The sequence below is a fragment of the Podarcis liolepis genome (genome assembly GCF_965112155.1).
Source record: "Podarcis liolepis genome assembly, chromosome: 13".
NCBI lineage: Eukaryota > Metazoa > Chordata > Lepidosauria > Squamata > Lacertidae > Podarcis > Podarcis liolepis.
In genome coordinates this window covers 11,353,024-11,374,075 of record NC_139573.1, presented here as the reverse complement: position 1 = coordinate 11,374,075, position 21,052 = coordinate 11,353,024, and the positions used below count along the sequence as shown (strand labels likewise).

General features: G+C 48.4%; 1 protein-coding gene across 1 annotated transcript; it reads right to left on the bottom strand.

Annotated features, from left to right (window-relative positions):
• Positions 1 to 377: 377 nt before the first annotated feature.
• On the bottom strand, positions 378 to 19,608 carry LOC310691402 (alpha-N-acetylneuraminide alpha-2,8-sialyltransferase-like). The gene is given in 8 exon segments (XM_083471178.1): positions 378 to 1,078; positions 8,241 to 8,327; positions 10,557 to 10,669; positions 12,892 to 13,036; positions 15,249 to 15,401; positions 17,765 to 17,842; positions 19,178 to 19,359; positions 19,361 to 19,608. Coding segments are annotated over 8 exon segments (1,245 nt in total). The 5' UTR covers positions 19,385 to 19,608; the 3' UTR covers positions 378 to 615.
• Between the last annotated feature and the right edge of the window lie 1,444 nt (positions 19,609 to 21,052).

Here is a 21,052-nt window from a genome sequence, read left to right as displayed (position 1 = left end):
CCTTTAGATTCTCACCTGTTAACAATCCATTTTTACATACTCCTTTGTAACATTGCTACTAAAACCACTTAACTTCATTCCAACATCATTCTAACATTCACAGGCATCCCCAATTTTCAGCCCTCCAGATGTTTTGGACAACAATTCCCATCATCCCTGACCACTGGTCCGGTTCGCTAGGGATCATGGGAGTTGTAGGCCAAAACATCTGGAGGGCCGCAGGCTGGGGATGCCTGATCTAGCACAACCCCCAGCAATGCAGAAGCAGGGAGGAGTCCCATAGGGGAATCAAACTTATGACCTTGGCATTATCAGCGCCACACTCTAACCACACTCTATCGCTCAGTCTACCAATCCTGGGACACAGACGAGCCTCCTGTTCTTAGAGGAATTTCACTCGTGTTCCTTAAGACATCCGGGGGGCGGGAAAGGTCTTTCGATTTGAATGAGCGGCCTTCGATTGTGTCGACAAAACACTCCTTTGGGTGGTCTGCACTGCTGCCTTCCGGCTTCGCTGAGCATTGCAACCTGGTGCCATTATTTGTGCCGCCCGTTCTTCCACGGCTCAGGAGACACCCGATCACCCCCTTGCCCATTCAGGCAGAAGCTCCCCTCTCACGGACACTTGCCAAGCCGTAAGCGCAGCAACCCCTGGGCGTACATGTCTAGATATCGGGAAAACTCGCTTGGCATCTCGTGAACCCCCTGCTTGGGCAGCCTGTTGTCGTAGTAATGGTGGAGAATGGGCTGGTTCTCCAGGTCATGTTGGAAAGGCCAGAATCCGTAGAGAGTGATGCGCTCGCACAACTCCAGAGCCATACTGGTGAACATGAAGCCGGAAGACAGGCGTTTGGGCCCTAAGCCCCTCGACTTCCAGTAGCTACCCAGTGGGGCCAGGTAATGGGGGTTCAGGAAGAGAGCTCTCTGAGCCAAGCCGAAGTCTTCCATGGTATACAGGGCACGGTAGCTGACATCGGTGTGTCCCACGAAGGAGAAGGCAGGAATGAGGAAGAAAGCGCCCCCATAAAGGCGCAGGGAATCGGCAAAAGGCTTCCGGCGGTCCGACAGCCTTTGGAAGCTGCAGGAGATGGGGAAGGAACAAAACAATCAAGCCACGTTCTTCTAAGCCTGGAGGAGAAAATTTCATCCTATCTGGTGTTTCTAAGCTGACTGATCTCATCCTGGACTGCAACATGGATTGGAGCTGTGGGGGCAGCCGCACCAAACATTTAAAGAATCCTGAGAACGGGTACTGTTTGTGATGGGTACTGTTAAGTTGTGGGTGAACACATCAGACGACACAGCGATTCTTCAAACAGCTCTTGTTTATTCCCAGACCAGAACAGAACAGAACTGAACTGAAGGGTTCAGCCAGCCTGCTTATATAGAGCTCCACTAGAACGCAACAGTAACCATTTTCTGTAACTGTCCAATCACTGGACGTCACTTTTGATCCCTTATTTGTTGGGAGGACCGCTCCCTTTCTGCCAACTCCATCTGGCCTAGGGGGCGGGGCCTGCATTCATCGCCACAGCATAAGAGGCTTGGGAGAGACCTCCGGGACACAACTGCTGGTGCTGCTGCTCGCGTGAGTGTTGGGAGGACCGCTCCCTTTCTGCCAACTCCATCTGGCCTAGGGGGCGGGGCCTGCATTCATCGCCACAGCATAAGAGGCTTGGGAGAGACCTCCGGGACACGACTGCTGGTGCTGCTGCTCGCGTGAGTGTTGGGAGGACCGCTCCCTTTCTGCCAACTCCATCTGGCCTAGGGGGCGGGGCCTGCATTCATCGCCACAGCATAAGAGGCTTGGGAGAGACCTCCGGGACACGACTGCTGGTGCTGCTGCTCGCGTGAGTGTTGGGAGGACCGCTCCCTTTTTGCCAACTCCATCTGGCCTAGGGGGCGGGGCCTGCATTCATCGCCACAGCATGAGAGGCCTGGGAGAGGCCTCCGGGACACGACTGCTGTTGCTGCTTTGTGAGTGCTGGGAAGACCGCTCCCACTCCTGCCAACTCTATCCGGCCTAGGGGGGCGGGGCCTGCACTACCATCACAGTTTAGAGGACAGAGCAGCTACCGGCAGCAATGGACAAAATGGTTTTAAACGTTTTAATTGCTTTTAATTTGCAGCACCTTAAATGGGGGTTGTTGTTTTTTATAATATTATATTATTTCATTATCTGCTGCAAATGTTAAAGATGTTTATATATATTTTAAGGTGTTTTAAATGTGCTTTTATTGTTTATTTTGTTGTACCACTGTGAATGGTGGTTTTTATTTATGTATTTTTGTTTGTTCCATTTTGTTTTGTTTTTGGGGTTGGGCACTGAGTGGGGCGGGGATTGGTTTTGTTTGGGCATAATTGTTTTGGTTGTTTTGTTTTCTATTTGTAAATGGAGGTTAATATGAGGCTTGGGATTGCTACCGTGGTGGGGCGAGGGAGGTATGGCGGTGGGGGCAGATGTTATAGGCGAAGGGGATCGAGATATGGATATGCTCGTACCCCTTCCAATCTGCGCCCCATCCCGAGAGACGAGGGTAGGGTGAGCAAGGATTACTCACCTCCTTCACTGGTGTTGTGCAATGCCAGGTCTATAGGCAACAAAACCGCTACCCTGCGAGATTTCTTTATCTCGCAGGGAGTTGACCTGGCTTGTGTGACGGAGACCTGGGTGCGCGAAGGGGTAACTGTTACCTTACGAGAGATGGCGCCCCCGGGTTTCTCCGTCCTCCACCAGTCACGGACTGTGGGCCGGGGGGGAGGGGTGGCAGTATTAATCCGGGAAGATTGTTCTTTCAGGGCTCTACCATCGCCATCGATCCCCGGCATTGAATGTGTTGGCCTAGTGTGGGGCTCCGAGGAGAGCTTGGCTGTCTGGCTGGTGTACCGGCCACCTAGCGCACCAGCAGCCACCCTGTCAGGCCTGCTGGAGGCGGTGGCCGGCTGGGCCTTGGAGTTCCCTAACCTATTGGTATTGGGAGACTTCAACTTCCACGCTGATGCCACTCCCTCCTCACAGGCTCTGGACCTGGTGTCTTCCATGGCGACACTAGGGCTCTCCCAGTTTGTTTCGGGCCCCACACATCAAGCAGGCCACACGCTGGATTTGATCTTTGGCGCCGGTATAGACGTGATCATGTCTCCTTCGATGAAGGTGCCATGGTCTGATCACTACGCTCTGAAAGCCAGGATTGACTTTCCACCCCCACCCTGCTTAGGTGGCGAGCCGATTTGGGCTCGCCCGCAGAGGCTGATGGACCCGGATAGATTCCGTCAAGCCTTGCGGGACCTTACTCCCCCTGGCGACTCATTGACTGAGCTTGTTGAGGGCTGGAATACCCAGCTCCTGGCAGCCATCGATGAGATCGCACCTAAGCGCCCTCTGCGACCCCGCAGAAACCGGGCTCCCTGGTTTACCGAGGAGCTTCGGAAAATGAAGCGGGACCTCAGACGGCTAGAGCGAGTATGGCGGGGTGCCCGTGACGGAGCCTCAAGAACATCTTATAGGGTTTTTATGAAAACCTATGAGATGGCAGTGAAGGCTGCTAAGAAGTCTTACTTCTCGGCCTCCATTGCATCCGCTAGCTCTCGCCCGGCACAATTATTTAGTATAATTCGGTCTTTAACGTCCCTTGAAGGACAGCCAAATTTAAATAACAATCTGACACACAGCTGTGAGGCATTTGCGAGCTTTTTTGCGGAGAAGGTCCTGATGCTCCGCCATGACCTCCCTGCCAATTTGGATACAATAAAGGAACTGGAGGCCCCTCGACTGTCCTCGGGTCCAGTATTGGACCACTTTGACCGGATATCTCCAGCCGATGTGGACAGATTCCTCCAAGCTGGAAAGCCCACCACCTGTCCTCTTGACCCGTGCCCGTCATGGCTGATTAGAGCGTGTCCAGACGAGGTGCGGGGCCCCCTGGGGGATATCATCAACTTGTCCCTTGGCACCGGGATATTCCCAGGGGAACTGAAGGAGGCGGTGGTGCGTCCGCTCTTAAAGAAAACATCATTAGATCCCTCAGATCTATCCAATTACCGCCCGGTCTCGAATCTTCCATTCCTGGGTAAGGTGATTGAGAGAGCAGTTGCTGAACAGCTTGGTAGGTTTCTGGATGAAACATCTGCTCTAGACCCATTCCAGTCCGGCTTCCGCGCTGGTCATGGGACCGAGACGGCTCTGGTCGCCCTAACAGATGATCTCCGCAGGCAGCTGGATCGAGGCGGGTCAGGGCTGCTGATTCTTCTAGATCTGTCAGCAGCCTTTGACATGGTCGATCACGAACTCCTGGACCACCGCCTTGCCGACGTGGGGATCCAGGGCACAGTCCTTCAATGGCTGCGCTCGTTTCTCTCTGGTCGGGGACAGAGGGTGGCGCTTGGGGGGGAATTGTCATCACGCCACTCCTTGGTGTGTGGAGTGCCTCAGGGTGCAATTCTCTCCCCGATGCTTTTTAACATCTTTATGCGCCCCCTCGCCCAGCTTGTCCGGAGTTTTGGGCTGGGTTGCCATCAGTATGCTGATGACACCCAACTCTATCTGTTGATGGATGGCCATCCTGACTCGGCCCCAGACACGCTGACCAGATGTCTGGAAGCGGTGGCTGGATGGTTACGTGGGAGCCGGTTGAAGTTAAATCCTTCGAAGACAGAGGTCCTCTGGCTGGGGCGGGACGATATGGGATCGAGGGGGCAACTCCCATCTCTTGCGGGGGTGCAATTAGTGCCAGCACCGTCCGTTAAGAGTTTGGGTGTAATCTTCGATACCTCCCTCTCTATGGAGTCGCAGATTACAGCTATAACAAAGGCGGCATTTTTTCATCTCCGCCAAGCTAAGCAGTTGGCCCCTTATCTCTCTCGTCCTGACCTAGCCACTGTGATCCATGCGACGGTCACCTCCAGACTGGATTATTGTAACTCGCTCTACGTGGGGCTGCCCTTGAGACTGACCCAGAAACTCCAGCGGGTGCAGAATGCCGCGGCGAGACTCCTTATGGGGTCTTCGCTGCGAGAGCACATTCATCCGGTATTATACCAGCTGCACTGGCTCCCGGTGGAGTACAGGATCAGGTTTAAGGTGCTGGTTTTAACCTTTAAAGCCCTATACGGCCTAGGACCCTCGTACCTACGGGACCGCCTCTCCTGGTATGCCCCACAGAGAAACCTACGGTCTGCAAATAATAACATCCTCAAGGTCCCAGGCCTCAGAGAGGTTAGGCTGGCCTCAACTAGAGCCAGGGCCTTCTCGGCTGCGGCTCCAAACTGGTGGAATGCTCTGTCACAAGAGACTAGGGCCCTGCGGGACCTGACATCTTTCCGCAGGGCCTGCAAGACAGAGTTGTTCCGCCAGGCTTTTGGTCAGGGCGCAGCCTGACTCCCTCCTCTGGCAACCTGCACAGAATTTTGTTTAATCGGTTGCCATCAATTTGATTTTAACTAATTTTTATAATGAAATATTTTTAGAATGTGTTATTATTTGATTGTTTATTTGATTGTTGTTAGCCGCCCTGAGCCCGGCTTTGGCTGGGGAGGGCGGGATATAAATAAAAATTATTATTATTATTATTATTATTATTATATGTGGACCTGAACTATCTACAGTATCCCCCTGCTGGCCCAGGGTGAGAACTTCAGTACATAACAGGTACTGTGAACTGCAAGAAGATCAAACGTATCCATTCTGAAGGAAATCGGCCCTGAGTGCTCACTGGAAGGACAGATCCTGAAGCTGAGGCTCCAAGACTTTGGCCACCTCATGAGAAGAGAAGACTCCCTGGAAAAGACCCTGCTGTTGGGAAAGATGGAGGGCACAAGGAGAAGGGGACGACAGAGGACGAGATGGTTGGATGGTGTTCTCGAAGCTACCAGCATGAGTTTGACCAAACTGCGGGAGGCAGTGGAAGACAAGAGTGCCTGGCGTGCTCTGGTCCATGGGGTCACAAAGAGTTGGACACGACTAAATGAGTGAACAACAACAACTGTGAACTGTAGCTGTGCGAGAGGGACACTACAGTTCCCAGGGTTCTTTGGGGGAAGTCGTGAGCTTTAAATGTGCACTTGATGTGCACATACGGGGTTGATCTGCCCTAAGGCACATTTAAAGCATACAGCCTCCCACAAATCCTCTAACTGTAGTTTATCTCTCACACAGCACAATTCCCAGCACCATTCATTCATTCATACGTTTCAAGTTTATACATTGCACTAATTGTACAACCATTCTGGCATTTCAAAACTTGACTTCCTACCCACTCTTCCTGCAGTTCCTTGAATTTATTTTTAATATATTCTGCATATCCAAATTAACTCCATTTGTTCATTTGTTCATCTTCTTTAAATATGTACTCTTATCCACTGCAGGTTATTACAATGATCCTGCCAACGTTTTTATCTGTTTATAGTTTATCTGTAAATATGCAATAAGCCATTTCCATTCTTTTGTAAAAGATTTGTTATCTTGATTTCTTATTCTTCTGTAAGTTTTGCCATTTCTGCATATTCCATAAGTTTCTGTATCCATTCTTTCTTTGCTGGGACTACAATTCCTAGCACCCTTAGCAAACTACAGCTCCCAGGATCCTTTGTGGGGAGCGGTGTGTTTTTCATGTGTGGTGTGTGAGCATGGCCATAATTATCCTTTGGGTTTCATGAAGTATTTGAAATGTTTACACAGGATAAAACATGTTTTCATACACCTAGGTAAAGGTAAAGGGACCCATGACCATTCGGTCCAGTCGTGGCCGACTCTGGGGATGCGGCGCTCATCTCGCTTTATTGGCCGAGGGAGCCGGCGTACAGCTTCCGGGTCATGTGGCCAGCATGACTAAGCCACTTCTGGCGAACCAGAGCAGTGCACGGAAACACCATTTACCTTCCCGCCGGTGCGATCCCTATTTATCTACTTGCACTTTGACGTGCTTTTGAACTGCTAGGTTGGCAGGAGCAGGGACCCAGCAACGGGAGCTCCCCCCATGGCGGGGATTCAAACCACCGACCTTCTGATCGGCAAGTCCTAGGCTCTGGTTTAACCCACAGCGCCACCCACCCACCCACATGTTGTAGAGTGTTATAAGAAAACAAACTGCTTTTTTTCCCTTATGGGGTACCCAAGAGCCTGTATAGAGTCCTTATGTAGGTTCCCTATCAGTAGGAGAACACAACAGAGGCCAACCAGAGAATATTGAGAAGTAAAGTAGCTAGTAAGCCTGATCTTTATTAAGCTGTTGCAACAGGGTGCTCACCCCCCCCCCCTATGCAGGAGGGAGGAGGAACCCAGAACATTGGTGTGCAAGCTCTTATATAGACTTTTGAAATTGCCACCCTGTAGCTCAAGGCCACCCCGCAATACATCATATATACATCACTGAAAGGGCGGTCTACAGCAGAAAACCTGTCTGCCAGGATACCTGATAATGGTCACTGGTTGCTTTTACCTGGGCATCCTGGCCATTCTTTTGTGATGGTAAATACTTAGTTCCTGAATCTCTTACGCATATTGATAGTGTGCTCAGTTTAACAGATATTTGTAGGTGTAAGCCCCTACAGTCCAAAGACAATTGGAAAGCTTTTCCCATTTCCTTCCTCCTTGCAGAGAAATATTTGAGGTCAATTTGGGAGAGTCAAAATGGCTTCAGGATTGTTCTCCTGTACTATTTCAGACACGTGGTTTATATACTTATGTATGTGTGGTTTAACCCACAGCGCCACCCGCAAATGATGTATTTAACAACAAATCTTAAATACACAGGAGCACCGAGTCCTCTCTAGCTTAGTAATGCCTGCACTGATTGGCAGGGGCTCTCCAGGGTTTTAGGGAGGAGCCCCTGCCAGCCCTACCTGGAGATGCCAGGGATTGAACCCAGGACCTGCTGTAAGCAGAGCAGGAAGCACTGGCCGCTGGGTGCAGCTTCGTTACTGCTTCCTACAACTGCTTCAATCAGGGGTCAGCAAACTTTTTCAGAAGTGGGCCGGTCCACTGTCCCTCAGACCTTGTGGGGGGGGGGCAGACTATATTTGGGGGGGGGCAGGGTGGAAATGAACGAATTCCTGTGCCCCACAAATAACCCAGAGATGCATTTTAATTAAAAGGACACATTCTACTCATGTAAAAACACGCTGATTCCCGGACCACCACAGGCCGGATTTAGACTGGGCCGGATCCGGCCCCCGGGCCTCAGTTTGCCTGCCCATGGCTTAAATTATGAGACAGCCAGCGCATTCTCGGATCTTTCCCTTACTTTTCATTAAGGATGCTGGGGTTTAAAGTCACCAGGTCTGACTTGGTTCCCACGTCTTCAGAGAAATTCATGGGAGGTAGGTTAAACCTGGATCAGAGGGAGAAAGTGGAAAAACAGAATCAGCTCTCGTGCAACCATTGGGGAACTCTCATTCAGACAGGCTTCATGGAGAATCTAGGCAACGAAACTGCCAATACATCACATTCCAGGGCTCTGCGTGCTATCCCTGGATCTATTTTTCAGGCCTGATTTGTGTAGGTTTCTTTTTTTCCTTTTTAAATTTTTTTATTTATACCTTTCAAATTTATACATTTCACTGATTTTACAATCATTTTGACATTTCAAAACTTGACTTCCTTCCCCCACTTTCTGCGGATCCTGGTTTTTTTAAAAAAAAAAATATTCTGCATATCCAAATTAACTCAATTTGTTCATTTATTCATCTTCTTTAAATATATACTCTTATGAAACTGCAGGTTATTACAATGATCCTGCCAATGTTTTTATCTGTTTACAATTTATCTGTAAATATTCAATAAACCATTTCCATTCTTTTATAAAAAGTTTGTTATCTTGATTTCTTATTCTTCCAGTAACTTTTGCCATTTCTGCATATTCCATAAGTTTTTGTATCCATTCTTCCTTTGCTGGGGCTGCTTCTTCTTTCCATTTTTAGGCAAGTCACATTCTTGCCGCTGTAGTCGCATACATGAATAAGTTTCTATACATTTTAGGTAGTTCTGTCCCTATAATTCCCAAAAAGCTTCTGATTTTCTTTACAAACCTTATTTTAAACATCCTTTTCATTTAATTATATATCTTTTCCCCCTTTTCTTAAAACCCAACAGCAGTTTCAGGCCGTCCAGTGTAGACTCACACAGTAGTATTGATGCTTTCCCAATCTACCGTTTCTTTAACAGCTTCCCTCTTTTAATGGAGCTTCTACCTTTGTATTTAGTTGCTTCCTGTTCACTGACTGCAGCATTCCTAAATCAGCTGCTAAACTGGCAGTTCTGTTCTATGAGGTACGTTTCTCTCTCTCTCTCTCTCTCTCTCTCCCTCTCTCTCTCTCTGACTCGGTGCTTTCCTCTTTGCAGCCAATTGCTCCTTTGTTGTCTACTTTTTAAGTATATTTAAATGAGCAATTGCTCTGGAGGGAAAGAAGAAGCCAATAATGAAAGGTTTAGCTCCTGCAAGAGACATTACTAACTAATGAACGGTGAATTTAGGAATGCAAAGACCACAAGTGAACAGGAACAAGAAGATTCAAGAAGCAGAACTCTGCCCAAGACCTTGGAGGTGTGCTGCCGGTCAGTGTTGATGACACTGGGCTACATACATGGGCTCAGCATTAGGCTGCTTCCAATATTAGAAACATAGGGAGCCCCCTTAAACCAGGGCCAACCACCTGTCTATCTAGCTCAATAATGTCTACTCGGACTGGCAGCAGCTTTCCACAATCTCAGGCATGGGTGGATCTTTCCCATTGCCTTTAAAACATAGCTGTCAAGTTACAGATTTGAAAATAAGGGACCAGCAGCCTCGAAAATAAAGGATCAGCAGCCAAAATAAGGCATTTTCCAAGCACAGGTATGTTCAACTTCTGAGCCCCTCCAAGCCAAAGGCAGAAAGCCCAGCCAGCAGCCAAACGAAGCCTCAAGCGGTGGTTCCCACAGCGCAGCAACCCGGCAAAGGGGATGCAGCAAGGGAAACCACCGTCACCTCTCCGCTGGGAAGCGCTGAGCAAAGGTGAGTCCCCAGGCAACGTGGCTGATTTGGTCGGCACAAGGCATGCAAGCCCCACCCCCCAGTCGTTCTTAGACTCCTTATTAGGTGAGCAACGCAGCCAAGCAACACAGTTGGAGCCTCCCTCCTCCCTCGCCGGCAGGGAGGGAGGGAGGGAAAGGAGCTGCTTCCTTTGAAACCCGGGAAATTTAAGGGACATCATCAATAAGGGACAGCAGCGGGACACAGCGCTGAGATAAGGGACTTTCCCGCCAAATAAGGGACGGTTGACAGCTATGCTTTAAAACTGAAAATAGCAGGGGCTGAACCTGGGACATTCCGTATGCAAAGCATGAATTTTACCACTCGGCCCAAATGCTCTTTTAAAATAATTGGGAAACTGCCAGTTGAAAGGCTAGTTGCAAGGAGAAGTAGGGTTTTTGCAGAATGTTACTTACTTCTGAGTAAAACAAAACAAATAAACCAAGGCCACCTGGGAATAAACAGTGTAAAAGGACCCCATATTATTTGTGATTCCCACCAGTTTGCAGTGCCACCAGTTTCCCTCAAAAGGAAGAAGAAATAAGTTACCTGATTACTAGATCTGCCCGGTCAATCTCCTGACCACAGCTGCTGTTTCGTAGAATCCCACCATTGCCTACTACAGCACAGTGCCTATACTGGGAGTCTGGGAAGGGTGACCTCTAGATTTTTGGGAGTGCAGGAGAGAAATAATCTTAATAAAAACATACAAAAGAAATATTGGCTTAGATCACCAGGATTCTGTTACCCTTTAACTCAGGAGTGGGAAATCATTTTCATGTATAAAAATATTGATAGGACGCTGTGTCATAAAAATATATCACAGCATTTTACAATAATATAAAAGTGTAAAGCCAAACAATAATGTCATAAAAAGTTAAAAACTAAAAGCAAACCTCCATAAAGCATTATGGGTGGATGCACTCTGAATTTCCTGCATAGGCCTAGCAGAACAGAAAAGTTTCCAGCAGGCATTTAAAAGTTGACACATAATTCACTTGGTGAATCTCTCGTGGCAGAGAGTTCCACAGGACTAGGTTGAGGACACTAAAGGCTCCGTTCCAAAACCAGGTCTAAACCCAGATTGTAGCATACCTGCCAAGTGCCCCTGGGGCAAAAAAATGGACAGCCCGTTTTTTCACACAAGATTGCAGCAGCCATTTTGGGTGCAAATGCCACCACCCCCACCAAAAAAAGGACTTTTTCAGGGGGGAATGAGGCACAGGTCACGTGACTCACTCCTGGAAGATGCACACCCCAGCTTTGGGTCTCCAAAAGTTGGACAAATTTGTCTAGGCAACCCCAGTCTTCCCGGGATACCAGCTCCACAACCACCTTTGCCAAGAAAGGGATACTGGCAACTGGTTAATGGGTGTTGTCAGGGAACTGCCATCAGAGGCACGGGAGAAGGAGAGGGTCTCTGATTCTGCAGGGGAAGGTCCAAGCGCTAGAGGGAGACTCAGCCGGGAAGAAGGGGAAGAGAATGAGTGTAACACCAGGGATCAGGGAGAGCAACGGGACAGGGAGGTGCAGGGGCTCCAGGACTCTTCATTGGAAGTTAGCGAGGAGAGCCCCAGCACCCCACTGCCCACGCCCACCCTGCGCAGGAGACTCCCGCGCAATGAGAGGAGGAAACGATTGGGCGTCAAACAACTCTTATGTTGGCAACGCTTTAAGAAACGCCCACAGACAGATTCTACGAGTGACTAAGGGCAGCCACGCTAAGATGGGCTGCGTAGTCCGGAGGGTTTAACCAGGCAATCCGAGGCTCAAACGGAGCAGGATTATGCACGAGTAACTCCCAACCACTACAGGTGTTACCCTCCATTGGGTCTACGATGGGCTTTTTGAGTAACAGATTCACCATGGCCTTAATAATAATTATAATAATAATAATAGTTTTATTATTTGTACACTGCGCATCTGACTGGGTGTCAGGTGCCATTCCCTCATGCAAGGATGTGTTGACCACACCTTTGACCCCTTTAGTCACCCCACCCTGGCTAGCTTTAATAAGTCAGGATGGAAAAGGATTAATAATAATAATAATAAATTTTATTTATACCCCGCCCTCCCCAGCAAGACCAGGCTCAGGGCAGCTAACAACCAATAATAAAAGCAAGTTGATTGAAACACAACTTAAAAAACAAGATTAAAAATACAACATTAAAATGCAGCCTCAATTATTAATATATTTTATTTATGCCCCACCTATCTGGCTGGGGTCTAATGAGCAGGAGGTTGAGTGCATCACTGCAAGAATATTTTGCACATCCCCAGGATGTATTAACTAGAAATGATCCCACAAAAACAGGGTTCATAGGTGGCATCAGGTACCGTATTTTTTGCACCATAACACTCACTTTTTTCCTCCTAGAAAGTAAGGGGAAATGTCTGTGCGTGTTATGGAGCGAATGCCTGCAGGTGGCGGGGGGGGGGATCTGCTGCAGTCGTGAGCAGAGGATCCATGGTTCCCCTTCCTTCCCTCCTCCGTGGTTACAAAGCATGGATCCACATGGATCCTCAGGATTTTTGCATTGGGCTACTCCAAACTCACTGTCAGATCACATGTCTGTGGCCAAAGCATGAACCACAAAAATCATATATCCACTATTTCGTTTAGAATATTTTTTCCCCCTTGTTTTCCTCCTCTAAAAACTATGTGCGTGTTATGGTCTGGTGCGTGTTATAGAGCGAAAAATACTGTATATAGGGCAGGTTGGTATGGACCGCAAGGGGAGGCCTGGCAGGCCAGGGGAGACCTGTGAGCCAAAGGTTCCTCTGCCCAGTTTAAACGAGAGAGACCAAGGATTGAACCTTCTGTACCGGCATGTGCTCTGGGTTGTGGCTCTTTTCCCCCAACCCAAATACCCCCCACACACACCTCTGGCAGCAAATCCACCAGCTTAGCGCTCGCCGGAAACACCTTTCCTTTCATTCCGTCAAAGGTGATGCTTGATCCCAGCGGGGTGTTTTCCTTGGTCAAGACTATTGAGAAGGAAGCATTGCAACATTGGCCCAGTTCTGCCCTGCAAATGGGAGGAGAGGTGGATTAGGGTGACGATGTGAAGGAAATAACTGACGCTTCCCCTAAGCCCTTTGTGGCAGGTGGGGCAGGGGGTTGCCCCATACAAAGAGATGAAGTCACTCTACTAAGCCTCATCAAGGGGAGATCATTTATGGACTCTATGCGTGCTCAGGATGGTGTTGCCTTCCTTCTGAAGATCAGTAGTCCGGCTCCATCCCTGGAGTCCTCTGCCTCTGAACACTAGTTACTGAGGATCACAAGAGGATTCTGTTTGCAGGCTTCCCACAGGCATTGGGTCGGCCACTCTGAGAACAGGGACCTGGATTAGATGAGTCTTTGGCCTGATCTCTTCTGATGGTTTTATGTTAAGTGACCTCAGCGACTAGCTGTGCCACTTTTACCAGCTGTCCATGGAGGCGCAGGTCAATTCTGTGTCCACGGCAGCTGACTACCAGCTCCATCTGAATCATAGAAGAATCATAGAATCATAGAATCATAGAGTTGGAAGAGACCACAAGGGCCATCGAGTCCAACCCCCTGCCAAGCAGGAAACACCACCAGAGCACTCCTGACATATGATTGTCAAGCCTCTGCTTAAAGACCTCCAAAGTAGGAGACTCCACCACACTCCTTGGCAGAAAATTCCACTGTCGAACAGCTCTTACTGTCAGGAAGTTCTTCCTAATGTTTAGGTGGAATCTTCTTTCTTGTAGATTGGATCCATTGCTCCGTGTCCGCTTCTCTGGTATGCCAGCTGACACCCTACCTGCCCGTGGACTGTCTCGCCAGAGTGGTGCATGCTCTGGTTATCTCCCACTTGGACTACTGCAATGCGCTCTATGTGGGGCTACCTTTGAAGGTGACCCGGAAACTACAACTAATCCAGAATGCGGTAGCTAGACTGGTGACTGGGAGTGGCCGCTGAGACTATATAACACTGGTCCTAAAAGACCTACATTGGCTCCCAGTATGTTTCCAAGCACAATTCAAAGTGCTGGTGCTGACCTTTAAAGCGTGAAATGGCCTCGGCCCATTATACCTGAAGGAGCGTCTCCACCCCCATCGTTCTGCCCGGACACTGAGGTCCAGCTCCAAGGGCCTTCTGGCGGTTCCCTCAGTGTGAGAAGTGAGGTTACAGGGAACCAGTCAGACGGCCTTCTCGGTAGTGGCACCCACCCTGTGGAACGCCCTTCCATCAGATGTCAAGGTAATAAACAACTATCTGATTTTTAGAAGACATCTGAAGGCAGCCATGTTTAGGGAAGTTTTTAATGTTTGAAGTTTTATCGCATTATGATGATGATGATGATGATGATGATGATGATGATGATGTTGGCAGCCGCCCAGAGTTGCTGGGGAAACCCAGCCAGATGGGTGGGGTGTAAATAATAAAATTGTTGTTGTTGTTGTTGTTACCAGCTTCGTCCATTCTTGGACAGGAAGCTAGCTTGTCTACGGTAGTCTAGGCACTTGTTGTAATATACAGTTACTGACTCACACTTCTGTGCATGAAGGAGTTAACCTGAGCTCAGATAGCCAGTGGGGGTAGAGCTTAGCAGGCTCCCAGGCAGCCTTTTGTTTCTTCCCTCCCATTCTTCCCTTTTCTCTTCATGCTTTCTGGAACAAGCAAAGAAGGAGCTGTGTGCCTAAGGCCCCCAACAGCAAAAAAACAACAACAACCCAATTGAACTGAATTTCCCCGAAAGGGAGATTTTACAGCCTGCATCTTTGCTAACCCAAAGATTGCACGAGACTTTTTGTGCAGAAACAAAGTACTTTTCTTTTAAAGTCTTTTGGAACCTTTTTCATCTTTGTTTTACCATCAACAGATAGAAGACTTGTTTAATGTAGCTTCTAGAAATGCTGTGAGTAATCTATGTGATTTATTCTAGCCTAGGTATTTTCATGCAGAATGTTTGTTCAAAGGATGGGGGGCAGGTGAAAAATCTAACCAAGTTTAAATGTGCTTGGAGCAATCACCATTGTGCCTAACTCTGCTACGAGTGAGTAAGGATCTCTCTCCCAAACCTCTGTCTAGAACACCGGTAACCTTTGAGTCTGGATTACTGTAACATGCTCCATGTGGAGCTTTGTGGGGTTGGTCTGGGAGCTGCTGCTAATGCTTCTGGCTGGAGGGTCTAACAACGGCATATACAACCATTGCTGTCTGTCTTTCCAGGTGTCTCTCCAAACAGGTGAGTGGATGGCTTTACCTGTATTGGGCCATTGCTGCAGCATTGGGTTCCCAAGGGCACTCCTGAGTGAGTAGCACATGCTCCAGAATGCCCTTATCTTTTTGAGGAAGTTTCCACGTTTTGACAACACGCACCCGCTTCTCATCGCTGGCTGTCTTGCTGAATTGAGCACTGCCAGCAAGAGAGAGAGAGAGAGAGAGATTACCAACGACTAGTTTCAGAGTTCATCCCTTTTTCCGTATGAACCTAAGTGGACCCCAGGATCATCTTCTGAGGCCCTACTTCTTTGTTTGCTTCCTCCACAAGAGGCCCCGGGGGCTGGAAGTCATGCTTCTTCAGGGAAGTAAAGAAATTTGGCAATAACAGATCTCACAACAGAGAGGTGCCCCAAGATTGTGGAGGCCCGGGGTGTGACGTCTCAAGTAAATATAGAGGGGGGCCGAGATGCTTTTTGTCGTGGAATTCTACTCAAAATGGTCCAGAGCAGAACTCCGACATATGGTTAGCAGAGTAAAAACTTAAACACGTTGCAGGATTCCCCCCTCAAAATAGACCAGAGGCAATTGTATTTCATCCAGCAGAGCTTTACTGCTACTGAAGGCAAATGAGCAGAATGGTCACAAATCCAATACATTCAGGACTGGCACTGTCCATAAGAAATCCAGTTGCAGCAGACTTAACTTTGATACGGAAGGGGGGGGGCATGTCTTCTTCACCTTCTTCTTCGCTACAATATATCCATTTATTTCCGAGTCCAATTGTCAATGTCAAAAGGGACTAAAATCCATAAAATTCATAGAAAATCAACGTGCCAATTTGCTCAATTTATCTAGGACTCCATGACACATCCCCTGTCCTCCATAATCCCCCAAGCAAGGTGTCACGTACTCTCAGGAAGACCCTAATCCTGTCAAATCACTCTGCCAAGCCTTTCCTCCGGGCAATGCCAGGTGGCAGACTATGCATACATGGACCATTGTCTTCTCATCACCGGTACTCAGGATGTGCTTATCTGCGCATATCTCCAGCTCTGCATATTCCCCCTCCCTCCTCCATATGTTAATCCTGTGTAGCCCAACCTCTTCTTAATGTACAGTGGTACCCCGCAAGACGAATGCCTCGCAAGACGGAAAACCCGCAAGACGAAAGGGTTTTCTGTTTTGGAGGCGCTTCGCAAGACGAATTTCCCTATGGGCTTGCTTCGCAAGACGAAAGCCCATAGGGAAATCTCTGGGGACCTGTTTTAAATTGCTGGCGGTCGGGAGCAAAGACTTTCGCCCACAGCCAGCCTTCAGAAGAGGTCCTGGACCTCTTCTGAAGGCCGGCGGGGGGCAAAAGTCTTTGCTCCCCCCCGCCTGCCTTCCCGGGACAGCGGAGACTTCTCCGCTGCCCCGGGCAATCTTAAAATGCTGGCGGGCGGGAGCGAAGCGTTCGCTGCCGACCCCCAGCATTTTAAAATCTCCCCGGGACAGCGGAGGCTTCGCTCCCGCCCGCCAGCATTTTAAAATCGCCCCGGGACAGCAGGGGCTTTTAAAATGCTGGCGGTCGGCAGCAAAGCCCTCCTGTCCCCGGAGCTTGCGGGGCGGGAGGTGGGAAGAAGGGCTTTTCTTCCCACCGCCGGCCTTCAGAACAGCCTTCTGAAGGCTGGCATTGGAAAGAAAAGCCCTTGTCCCCCCCCCCCAGCCTTCAGAAGAGGTCGGGGGACAGACTGTCCCCGGACCTGGTCTGAAGGCGGTTTCCCTAGGAACGCATTAATTGATTTTCAATGCATTCCTATGGGAAACCGTGCTTCGCAAGACGAAAAACTCGCAAGAAGAAAAAACTTGCGGAACGAATTAATTTCGTCTTGCGAGGCACCACTGTATTCATGATGTAATCTGTGTAACCCAACCTCTTCTTAATGTATTCATGATGTAACTGGGATGTATTTTGCACTCTATTCTGGGACATGGAGGGAAGTTTTAAAACTTCATGTCACCCCTTTCTCGTTGTTCAATCTCGCCTTGAACCTGTTGCGCAATAAACTTGGATCTTCTGCAGCTTGCTCCTGTCTCTGGCTGAGCTCATTTTCCTATGCAGGGACCCGCAGACTTAGTCCGACGAGCTGGGTGGCAGAGCAGCCTCGCACCCAGATTTTACCATAACAACTTAAACTTACAACAACTTACAGTGAGTCTAAACCTTAACACTAAGCATACTATGTACAGAACACCACACCAGAAGGAAAAGACATAGAAAGAGAAAGTGAAACCCAGGGTCCTTCTGACCTCACTATTATAGTCAGATAAGAGAACCAGTTTAAGCCAGCTTCTCTGAAGGAATAACTCAAACATCTTGAACCTTCTGCTTGTTTCTTTCACACAGAGAAGCTTCCAGAGCCCTCTTGAATTAAGCAGAATAGGAAAGATCTCTACACATCTGATCGATACTTTCTGTACTAAGAAATGCAAATTGACACCTTTGACCCCCTCAGTTGGCGCGCCTCAAGTTGATGCGCCAGACACAACTAAAGATTTTCTACCAGAAAGACCCACCTCTGAGAGAATTCCCTTACTTCAAATAACCGATTCAATTCCCGGCACTTTGATAATTGTCCTAATGTAGTCTTCTCTCTGTGGGGGGAAAGAACAACACACAGCGCTGGGATTAATTTCAGAGCTCGTGGTTGCTACAGACTCTGCTGAAGCCCATTTGCACTTCCTTGTTAAAACAGCTCAAGTTTTTTAAGAAGGCTCTCAGAGCTGATTGTCTACAGGTTTTCCTCTTGTTAAAAGAATTATAAGGTCTAAGATATAAAATAAATGTTCATAAATGTATAAGGCAAACACATACATAAGTATATAGACCACGTGTCTGAAATAGTACAGGAGAACAATCCTGAAGCCATTTTGACTCTCCCAAATTGACCTCAAATATTTCTCTGCAAGGAGGAAGGAAATGGGAAAAGCTTTCCAATTGTCTTTGGACTGTAGGGGCTTACACCTACAAATATCTGTTAAACTGAGCACACTATCAATATGCGTAAGAGATTCAGGAACTAAGTATTTACCATCACAAAAGAATGGCCAGGATGCCCAGGTAAAAGCAACCAGTGACCATTATCAGGTATCCTGGCAGACAGGTTTTCTGCTGTAGACCGCCCTTTCAGTATGTATGTATGATGTATTGCGGGGTGGCCTTGAGCTACAGGGTGGCAATTTCAAAAGTCTATATAAGAGCTAGCACACCAATGTTCTGGGTTCCTCCTCCCTCCTGCATGGGGGGGATGAGCACCCTGTTGCAACAGCTTAATAAAGATCAGGCTTACTAGCTGCTTTACTTCTCAATATTCTCTGGTTGGTCTCTGTTGTGTTCTCCTACTGATAGGGAACCTACATAAGGACACTATACAGGCTCTTGGGTACCCCATAAGGGGAAAAAAGCAGTTTGTTTTCTTATAACACTCTATAACATGTGGGTGGGTGGGTGGCGCTGTGGGTTAAACCAGAGCCTAGGACTTGCCGATCAGAAGGTCGGTGGTTTGAATCCCCGCCATGGGGGGAGCTCCCGTTGCTCAGTCCCTGCTCCTGCCAACCTAGCAGTTCGAAAGCACATCAAAAGTGCAAGTAGATAAATAGGTACAGCTCTGGCAGGAAGGTAAACGGCGTTTCCGTGCACTGCTCTGGTTCGCCAGAAGCGGCTTAGTCCTGCTAGCCACATGACCCGGAAGCTGTACGCTGGCTCCCTCGGCCAATAAAGCGAGATGAGCGCCGCAACCCCAGAGTCGGTCACGACTGGACCTAATGGTCAGGGGTCCCTTTACCTTTACTTTATATATATATGGGGGTGCTTGCCTCGGTGGATGTCTCAGGCAGCCTGGCTATCTCTGATACTGTTTGACATTTCAAAAAAGCACTCAAAACTATGCCCTTCCCAGCCCACCTTCCCAAAGAACCCAGATAACTCACCTGGTTGCCCTCTGTAGCAGCGAAAGAGTAAGACTAACAAGGAAAACCACGCAGACGGTCAGCGCCAAGCTCTGCTTCCGAAGCCGTAAATTGAAGGACATGTTACAGAAAGACAGAGTCAAGACCAGAACCTTTTGTCGCCCGGGTTCATCTGGAGTCTGCTGCTTCGTCAGGTGTGCCCCGAACAGCTGCTGCCGAGGTAGGCATCAAAACGCATCAGGAAGAGGAACAAGAAATGCGAGGAACACCTGAAGCAAATGCAAAGGCAATAAAAAGAATATAAGAACAGTGTTGTATTACATTCAGCATATACGTATCTAAAATAAGCTGTGTCAGTGTTGATGTGTAAACAAAATTAAGCAAAAGGATAATATAAACCAGAAAACAGGCTGGTAGATAAATATCTGCTTAAACAGCTCAGTTAAAACGCTACTCACGTCTGATTGGGCTCAATAAATCTCTTTCAGTAAGCAGCCCCACCTTTATCGTTCAGTCATCCTGTAAGTCTGGTTTTGCCCTCAGGAAATATCACACATTTCAGAGTGTGCACAATGGTCACAACAACTTTTGTTGGTATAAGGAGTAGACAGTGTCAGATTTACATATGGGCTGAGTGGGCTGCAGCCCAGGGCCTCATAATTTAGAGGAGACTCAGCCTCTAGACAGCATCTTGAAAAGCAGAGACATCCCCTTGCCAACAAAGGTCCGTATAGTAAAAGCTATGTTTTTCCCAGTAGTGATGTATGGAAGTGAGAGCTGGACCATAAAGAAGGCTGATTGCCGAAGAATTGATGCTTTTGAATTATGGTGCTGGAGGAGACTCTTGAGAGTCCCATGGACTGCAAGAAGATCAAACCTATCCATTCTGAAGGAAATCAGCCCTGAGTGCTCACTGGAAGGACAGATCGTGAAGCTGAGGCTCCAATACTTTGGCCATCTCATGAGAAGAGAAGACTCCCTGGAAAAGACCCTGATGTTCGGAAAGATGGAGGGCACAAGGAGAAGGGGACGACAGAGGACGAGATGGTTGGATGGTGTTCTTGAAGCTACCATCATGACTTTGACCAAACTGCAGGAGGCAGTGGAAGACAGGAGTGCCTGGCATGCTCTGGTCCATGGGGTCACGAAGAGTCGGACACGACTAAACGACTAAACAACAACAACGGCCTCTTGTCATTAAAAAAACAAACAGGCAGATTTTAATATCTAGAATCATAGAACTGCAGAGCTGGATGGGTCCAAAGGGTCATCTAGTCCAATCCCATGTGATGCAGGAATCACAGCTAAAGACAGTCTAGGAAGCTGCCTTGAATCTCAAGCAGAGTCTCAAGCAAAGTGAGAAAGATCTCTCCCATCCCCTGTCACCTAAGGCAGCTGCGTTGGACTGAACCTGGGACCTTCTTCCTGCAGATCAAGAGGGCTACCCTCACTGAGTTTCCATCACCTTCCCTGTTGCTTCCCCAGGCATCCCCACCCTCAATTCTGCAGCACCTGGGTAATGTGTGGCACACACAGAGCATTGCTGTCTTTCACAAAGTGGTCCAGGATGGCCTTCCAATTGCTGTCAATGCGGTCAAAGGAGGCTCACTCACTGGGCAGCTGCCTGCAAATGTCTTCTCCCAAGAAGACATCAAACCCCTTGCAATGCAGGAATCTCAGCTAAATCATCCATGACAGATGTCCATCTGAACTCTGCTTAAAAACCTCCAAGGAAGGAGAGCCCACAACCTCCCAAGGGAGACCGTTCCACTGTCAATCGGCTCTTACTGTTGAAATAAAAGAATTAAGGTCTTCTATGTATAATAGATGTTCATAAATGTACCAACCAAGCACGTACATAGATATGGAGCAGCACAGGAGGACCGCCCTGAAACC